The sequence below is a fragment of the Pteropus alecto genome, unplaced genomic scaffold (genome assembly GCF_000325575.1).
Source record: "Pteropus alecto unplaced genomic scaffold, ASM32557v1 scaffold413, whole genome shotgun sequence".
NCBI lineage: Eukaryota > Metazoa > Chordata > Mammalia > Chiroptera > Pteropodidae > Pteropus > Pteropus alecto.
The window spans coordinates 1,236,191-1,245,397 of NW_006434120.1; the positions used below are offsets into that span (position 1 = coordinate 1,236,191).

The following is a 9,207-nucleotide window of genomic DNA, read 5'->3' on the forward strand; positions in this document are numbered from 1 at the left end:
CCTTCCTTCCTTCCTCCCTCCCTCCCTCCCTCCCTCCCTCCAAGTTGATTTAGGTGTAACTTACATATCATAAAAATTACCAATTTTGAAATATGCAACTTGAGTTTTGACTACAATCACATAACCACAGCCATTATATAATAGAATATTTTCATCATCTCAAAAAGTTTCCTTGGGACACTTTAATTCAATTTACTCCCTCAACTTCCTGTCCTCTAAGAACAACTGATCTACTTTTTATCACTATAGTTTTGCCTTTTCTAGAATTTCATGTAAATGGAATCAAAAGGTATCGTAGTCCTTTGTACCTGGCTTCTTAAATGTAGCACCATATTTTTATGACTCATCCTGTTGCATTTATCAATCTTTTTTACCTTTTTATTGCTGAGTAGTGGTCAATTATATGGCTCTAACACAATTTGTTTATCCATTCATCAGTTGGAGTTTTGGTTGTTTTATGCTTAGGACTATTATGAATAAAGCTGGTATAAACATTTGTGTACATATTTTCATTTCTTTTGGGTAAATACCTACGAAAGTAATTGCTAGATCACATGGTAAGTGCATGTTTAACTTCGTAGGAAACTGCCAAACTGTTCTCTTAAGTAGCTATATAATTTTGCATTACTACCAGCAATGTATGAGTTCTGGTTCCTCACCAAATCTGGGTATTTTTGATTTTTAAATATTATCGATTTTAGTGGCTGCATAGTGAGTGGTATTTCATTGTGATTTTAACTGCATTTTCCTGATGTCTGTGATGTTGGACATCTTTCCATGTGCTTACTTTCAGTTCCTGTATCTTCTTTGGAGAAGTGCAAACATTTTTGCACGTTTTAAAAACTGAGTTGTATGAGTTTGTATATATTCTGGATGAAAGTCGTTTATCAAATATGTTCTGCAAATATTTTTTCTTACTTTGTAGCTTGCCTTGTAGTTTTCTCAAATGTCTTTCAAAGAGCAAATATTTTTAATTTTGGTGAAATCCAATGTATTTTTTCCTTTATAGTTCATGTTGTCTCCTATATAAAAAATTTGCCTTACACAAAGTCACTAAGATTTTCTCCTATGTTTTCTTCCAGAAGTTTTATACTTTGGGTTTTTACGTTGAGGTCTACATTCATTTTGACTTTTATATTTTGTTTTATTTTTGTTTTGTTTTTACGAGGGTTGAAGAGTCACAGTTAATATTTTGTATGTGCAAAGCCAGTTGTTCCACATCATTTTTTGGAAAGATTACCCTTCTCTTCCATTGAGCTATCTTTGTAGAAATTTGAGTATATTTTCTATTGTATTCCATTGATTTGTCTTTCTTAACATCAATACCACACTCTCTTAATTATTGTGGCTTTATAATACATCTTGAAATCAGGTAATGCTAGTCTCCCAACGTTGTTGTTTCAAAATTGTTTTGTCCCTCTAGATTCTTTGCATTTCCATTTAAATTTTAGAATCCAACTGTTAATTTCAGTAGAAAAGCTTTGTAAGATTTTGACTAGAATGGGATTGAATAGATCAACTTGAAGAGAATGGACATTTTCATAGAGTCTTCCAATCTATGAGCATATTCACTCTCTCCATTTAATTAGCGTTTCTTTTATTTATCTTAGCAATATTTTGCACTTTTCCATGGAATGTTTTTACCAGAACCTCCTAGTTCCATTCGTCCCAATCCTACCTGACCTCTTCAGAGCCCAAACACTGGACCATTCCCTCTTTCTTGAGGTTCCTTCCTCCCTGGAATTTGTGTCCTCATCTGGTCCTTGTCTTTTTTCTCTCCCTTAGATTGCCTGTCCCTGTTCCCTCACAGGTGCTTTCCCTGTTTCACATAACCACAGGGGAACAACTGAAGCTGATCATTGATACTCCCGGTGGCTGTAGTTTCATGGTCAGCTGTGTGTGGTGAAGACCTGTTCTGGAAGGAAGTCTTCTCTTTGGATCTTTTAGAAAACAGTCTGCCTTCCAACAATTGTGGGATGATGATATAAAAAAGTGTATTAAAAAAATACCATTCTTGGAGTGGGTGAGCCTGGAGATTAGAGAATTGCCATGTTAGAAAACCTAGAAGTTCTGTAGGTTTTCCTACTCACTATCTCAGCCTATTGAGATCTCCGCAGTTTTGAGTTACTTCCTTTTTTGGCTATGCCCACTTAAAAATACTGAAATTCACATAAAATTAACCACTTTCAAATGGACAGCTCAGTGACATTAACACATTCACAGTGTTGTACAACCACCACCTCTACATAGTTCCAAACCATTTCCGTCACTGTTAAGTAAAACTCCTTACCTGTTAAATGGTCTCTCCCCATTCCACTCCTCATCAGCCCCTGGCAAACACCAATCTGTGTTAAGTCTCTATGGATATATCTATTCTGGATCTTTGAAATTAATGGAATCAATCATACCATATGTGTGAATTTTTGTGGCTGGCTTCTTTCACTTAGTAAAATGCTTTGGAAGTTCTCGAGTCACTTTTCAACCATTCTATTTTGTTAAACTGTTCTCTTTCACTTAATGGGAATCCCTAGTTACCCAATCTATGTGATGAACCTTTAGTAAATAATCAACAATAGTAATAGTACTGTGTAAACAGCAATGATGCCTTAAGGATACTGATGAGTGCTATTTGGCTCTTGGTTCTCCGAGAGTTGGCCTCAAGTGAGGGCAAAGTTACACTAAAAATGAGATATTTCATGAAGGAGGAGGAGGGAGGAGGGAGAAGGGAGAAGGGAGAAGGGAGAAGGGAGAAGGAGAAGGAGGAGGAGAAGAAAAAAACTATAGAATATTCCAAACTAAATTCCTAAAGGAAAAAAAAAAAAAAAAAACACAGAGAAAGACAGGAAAAATCGACTACCGTTTGAGAGCCAGCTGTGGAAGCCCGCACACCCGCGCAGTGGAGGTAGAAATTGCATGCTGTCTCCACGTTTAAATCCTGACTGAACCAGTCCTGCCCAGGCATACTGCACCTATCCGGCACGGTGGAGAAACGCTATGAACCCAGTGCTTAAAATCAGAAGGGCACAGCCCGGAACTCCCTAGCTCTCCCCGACTCCCACCCCCAAAATCTTCCTAGCTCTGAATTATTTTGTTTTGTCTTGTGGACTGGGTGTTTGATATTTTTAGATGAGAATTGAAAGATTATGGCAGCACATTTAAACGCACAAATACACAAAATGTCTACAACAGATGCTATTTTAATCTTCACAGGAGCATTATAACATAAGGGTCTGTCTTCATTTTATCCCTTTCTCTTCCTCTTTTTTTGTATCTGGTTATTGCGTAGTACAAACGAAATGACACCCTAAACAACACTTTTCCCATCTGCCTTCCTCAATGGACTGTGAGCATCTAAAGACACGTCCTATCTGCTATACAGCACGAATTTTGCAAGGCGACTCCTACCACGTTACAGGTCCAGGACAAAGAGCGTTTTTTGATTTGAAAACCCGACAGCCCGGAGCAGCCCCAACCGAAAACCGAAGACGCAGGACCCGCCCCGCAACCGTAGCCCAGGCTCCGCCCCCTGCGCTCATTGGCCCATTCAATTCACGCCGGGGCCAATGGGCGGCGGCGGCCGCCGCGCCTCCTGAAAACCAAGACCCCGGCGGCGTACGCAGTGAGCAGAGGCTTCAACTAGAGGGATCGCGAGGCAGTTAAATCCGAGACGAATCGTCCTATCCCGCACTGCGATGAGCACCCCTGTCGTGCCCTCGGATTTGCAGCTTCACCTGAGTCAGAGGACCCATCCCGGGTTCAGAGGTGAGGGCCGCGGTAGCGGGATTGGCGCGAGCCGGCGGGCGGGTGATTTCCTTGGGGAGCCGGGGGTGGCGGGCGTCGGGGCGGGCGGAAGGAGGGCAACTCGGGATCAGCCGCCAGGGCCTTGGGTCTGCAGACCCGCATCGACCCCGACCAGTCGTATGAGACCCTTAACGGTCACTTGGCTTCTGGTAGCTGTATTCTTGACAATGGTGCCGGCTCCGTGGTGGTATTGTGCGGCTTGAGGCCTAGCGTACGGTCGTTACCGGCAGGACTTGGCCCTCTGGCGGCGGAGACTGGCCGACCGTCAGAGACTCTGTTTAGGCCGGGGGCGCCTGTCAGGCTCAGGTTGGGGCCTGGGCAGGTGTCCGCCCGCGTCCTCCCGCAGAAGCGATTGCGCCTGTGCGGGGCAGTCCGCCGGTCTGAGTTGAGAGCGACTTTCTGGAGGGTTGGGGTTGTCTCAGCTGGTTCTCCCTGTTTAACGCCCTCGACATTGTATAAATCTAGGGTTGGCTAGGTTTTCGGAAGTAATATTGTTATTTCTTTGGCTTACACGTGGGAAAACAGAAAAAAGAAATTCTCCCTCAACCCAGTTCTAGTGAATTCGAATTTCGAGTCTAGTTAGTATTTCATCTCTACTATTTGGTTTCCTAAAGCTTGGCTTTTAGTAACCGTATGTTGAAAATGATCTTCAGGTGTTACACTTTAAGACAGTAGATAATGTGATTCTTGTGCAGAGCGGTTGTGGGACCTTTTATGGTAACAGTCTCTTATAAATGGGATTAACTCTCAAAGGCAATACTGAATTGGGAAATTTTCTGTTATATACAAGATGTGATCATAAGTAGAACATTTTTCGAAGCAAGATCTTCATTTAGTCAATATTTATTTGAAGTTATTGTAACTAATGTTGACTTGTAGCTCTTTTGTTACTTAGAACAAAGAAAACAAAAACTCAAGGAACATCTGCTCAAAAGAAAAACTTTTTCTGCATACAAACAAGAAAATCAAATATCCAGGTGAGGTCAGATTTTTTTATTTCAGATCCATAAAATTATATCAGAGCTGCCCAATAAAAATGTAATATGAATCACATGTGTAATTTAAAATTTTATAGTAGCCATATTTAAAAAGGTTTTTTAATGGAATGAATTTTAATAATATTTTATTTAATCCAGCATCTTGTGTTACCATTTCAACATGTAATACTTAAAAAATTATTTACATTCTTTTTTGGTACTAAGTTTTCAAAATCTGTGTATTTTATACTTTCAGCATATCTCAGTTTGGACTAGCCATATTTTAAGTCCTCAATAGCCCCATGTGGCTTAGTGGCTCCTTTCTCAGATGATACAGTATTAGATCATTTCCTGTGTAAATTAATTCACACTTTAAGAGGAAACAATTAATTTTAAAGCAAAGTTGTATATTTACCAAAATACTGACTTATAGTTTATATAGTGCTACAAAAGCCAGTCTTTCTATAATTTAGCAACGTTTTAGTGAATGTGTGTGTGTCTGTTCGTGGCAGGGGGAGGCGAGGGTAGAGTATTGTTCTTTAGGAGGTGGCCCTCCTTTTAAATGTTTGGAAATCATTTGTTTTAGCTCAGTCTTCCATAGGAATATAGTTGTATTGTTTTGTTAAAATTTTAAAAATAGTACAATAAAACAACTATAAAGCAGAAAATCAAAAAGTCCCCTCACTCTCTTGAGATAACTGCTAGTAACATCCTTCCAGGCTCTTTCTGTGCAATCTACGAGTGATAAGGAGCTGGGCTAGAATATTAAGTCTGCCACTACAACTGTGTAACCTCAGAGGAGTTACATAGCTTCTTTGAGTCTATTTACTTATATTAAAATGGGATAATAATAGGTGTTTTTCTTGGGTATTAAATGAGATAGGGAGTGCATTATGCTGTGTCTGGAATATGAGAGCCTAATAAGTGTAGCTATCATTTCCTGATCTCTTGGTGGTTTTACAACAGTGGTTCTTAAAATACTTTATTCTGCTGGTGTTCCTAATTTTCTCCCAACATCATTGTCATTCTCATGTTTTTTTTTTTTAAGTCTTGTTTTAATTTGCATTTTCTTTGTGTTAGGTACTTATTGATATATTTTGTCATTATGAATGCTTCACACCCTTTTTTATGGTAGAAAGTGCTTATATTTAGGAGATAGAGCTGATAGGACTTGGTAATCAATTTAGTATGGGATATAAAAGAAAGAATGGAGTTAAAGATGATCCTGAATGTTCCAAATTAAAGGAGACTAAAGAGATGTGACAACTAAATTCAATACCTGACCCTGTAGTGGAAAGGGAAATGCACTAAAAGACACTATTGAGTCAGTTTTCTACTAGAATATGAATAGTAGATTAAAGTGGTATGTCAATGTAAACTTGTGAATTTGATACTATGGTTATGTAAGAGAAAATCCCTATTTTTAGGAAATAAACACTGAAGTATTTAGGAATAAAAGGCCATTGTGTATATAACTTAACACAAAAGGTTCAGGTGAAAAATTGTATATACTCCACACATACACATGTTCAGAAAGTGCAAATGATAATACAAGTAGAATAAAATGTTAACAATAGGCAATTCTGGGTAAAGACTATATGGACATTCTTTGAACTATTTATAATTCTGCAACTTACAAGTCTGGCATTCGCAAATTTTTTTAAATTTTAACTTTAATAAGCTGCTTTACTTTGGAATAAACATTTTCACAAATCCCACATTCTTTGTTTAAAACAAACAAAATAATGATCTGAGACTTGATTTGAATAATTGAGTGCATAGTGATACAACATATTGAGAGGGGAAGACTGAGGGAGGAGTGGAGGAATTAGGAGTTCTTTTTTGACCAGGTTAAGTTTGAGGCACCAATAAGGCATCCAAGTGAAATGTCAAATAGTTATGTGTCTGAAGTTCAGGGGTGAGATTGACACTGGAGATATTAACTTGGAAATTGTCAACGTGTAGATATTTAAAATCTGGGGTGGAATGAGATTACTAGAGAATTAGCAAAGAATATTAATTCAAATAAGACAATGATTCTCAATTACTTAAATAAAGAAATCAACAGGGTCATGGGGTATATAATACTCTTACACACAATAGAAAGAAAAAATTCTAAAACTCTAGTTTTACCAAGAAACCCCGTAAGTACTATATTTACTCTTTTCAGAAAACAGATGTCAATTTAAATACTATTACTTGAGCAACAAATTAAGTAGACAACCAATCAGAGTAGCAACTTTTCACAATTAAACAATTCTATTTTACAGTCTTTAGTGTGGATATTTTAAGACTCCTTTATTCAGATCACCCTTCTGAGGGCAATTTTATCAACAAGATAGAATAGGGTTATACATTCTCATTAAAGTCTCCACACTGGACACATGAGTAAGGTGGGGATACTTCTTATTATCCTGAGATTTTTTTTTTTAAAGGTTTAATCATCTTATTTTTATCTTTTAAAAAAATTGAGTTATGGTTAACATACAATATTATATTAGTTTCAGGTATACAACATAGTAATTTGATATTTTTATACATTATGAAATGATCACCATGCTAAGTCTAGTTGCCACCTATCACCACACAAAGTTATTACAATATTATTGATTATATTCCCCGTTCTGTACATTATATCCCTGCGACTTCTTTTAAGACTGGAAATTTGTACCTCTTAATCCCCTTCACAAATTTCTACTGTCTCCCTACCCTCTTCCTCTCTGGCAACCACCAATTCATTCTCTGTATTTTAGAGTCTTTCTGATCATCTTGAGAATTTTTCACTAGCAGTTAGAAAGGCCAGCAATTTCAAGACTAAACACTAGAATTCTGTTAGCACTAACCAAAAATGAGCATTCCCTGAGAAGTATAAAACTAAAATAAAAAGGCAAAAGAAAAGTTTAAATTTTAATGTGGCCTTGAGCCCCAGCAAGGTTAGGGGAAAGAGAGACTTAAAAGAGGTGGACTACTGAGGTAAGAGGGAAAATAGAAGAATTAGTGATCCAGTAGCAAAGCCAAGAAAGTGTTTTAAAGAATAAATAGCTATCTGTTATCAATTGCTGTTGAAAGGTGAAGACAGAATTGACCATGAGTTGTATGTAAAACATGGAAGTGGATGACAAGAGTTTCAGTAGCATGGTAAGGACAAATTCCTGATAGGCACAGTTGAGGAGAGAATAGAATATGATCATGAGGAGACAGTACCTATAGCTCTCCTTTTGAGTTTTGCTACAAAGAAAAGAGCAATGAAGCAGTAGCTGAAATGGAATGTGAGGTTTAAGGCCTTAAAATGAGGTATAATACATAAAGTTTATAGGCCGATGGGAATGACCTAGTAGAGGAACAAATTAATGATGCTGAAGAATGAGCAAATAATCAGAGGAACAAAGTCCCTGAGTAGGCAAGAGGGAGAACACAGATGGAGAGTTTGACTCTAGATCAGCATTGGTGTCAGTTCATATATTAGGAGGGAAGGCAGAGTATATGGGTACAGAGGCAGATAGGCTGGTAGTCTTTGGTGGAGGAAAGACTAATTCTTGTTAAGAGTGCTTCTAATTTTCTCAGTGAGATAACATCACAGAACATTTTAAGCCCAGAAGTAATAGAGGCTGAAATCAATAAGGGGCCTAATTAGTGAAGGTACCACATTGGGAGCAACCTGGTAGGTTGACCCTGAGCATCATCTCCCACTTCACACTAGACAGCAGACAAGAGGAGTATTTGTTTGCTCTCAGGTAGTGACAGCAGGAGCTGAAACTGGGGAGACATGTCTATGCTCTGGACCTCTGGCAATGCCTGAAAGGAACAGGAGGCACCCATATTCAAAAGATGGCTACCAAGATACCCTGTGCAGTGGCACATTTTGACGATTCTCTGCCGTCATTCAAAATGTGTAACACAAGCTACATCTCCAAGCAGACTGAGCAAATAAATGTAAAAGGTGTTAGAACCAAAATTATCAACTGTAGAGTCAGCAAATTTTGTTGACTCCAAAATATATGTTTTTTTCACATTTAAACATCTCTGAACTTAGGATCTATCTTAGATTCAATGGCATCTAATTGACCCTGTTTTTTTCTTCATGGAATGACCCTGTTTTTCTCTTTACTTGCCAAGAGATTCTCATGGCCTGTACTAAGCAGTCTGTCTTCAAAAAAGGGTTTAGTTTGAGTCAAATTCTTGAGGAGGGATTTTCTTTGGGTCTGTAAGTCCTCTTTTTTTTTTAAATTAAATTTATTGGGGTAACACTGATTAATACAATTATATAATTTTCAGGTATACATTATAATTTGACATCTGTATATTCTATTGTGTGTTTACCACCCAAAGTCTAGTTTCCTTCAGCTACCATATATTTGATCTCTTTTACCCACTTCCCCCTCCCCCTATCACCCTATATTTGACCCCCTTTACCCTGTCTACCTCTCCC

The 9,207-nt window shown here is 38.0% G+C and overlaps 1 protein-coding gene across 1 annotated transcript in view; it reads left to right on the forward strand.

Moving 5' to 3' along the window:
* Positions 1 to 3,577: 3,577 nt before the first annotated feature.
* Positions 3,578 to 9,207, forward strand: part of CKAP2 (cytoskeleton associated protein 2) — a 19,241-nt gene continuing 13,611 nt past the window's right edge. Inside the window, exons 1-2 of the mRNA XM_006909001.3 lie at positions 3,578 to 3,762; positions 4,697 to 4,778. Of these exons, the coding sequence (XP_006909063.1) occupies positions 3,693 to 3,762; positions 4,697 to 4,778 (152 nt within the window). The 5' untranslated portion in view covers positions 3,578 to 3,692. The remainder of the gene's footprint in view (positions 3,763 to 4,696; positions 4,779 to 9,207) is intronic.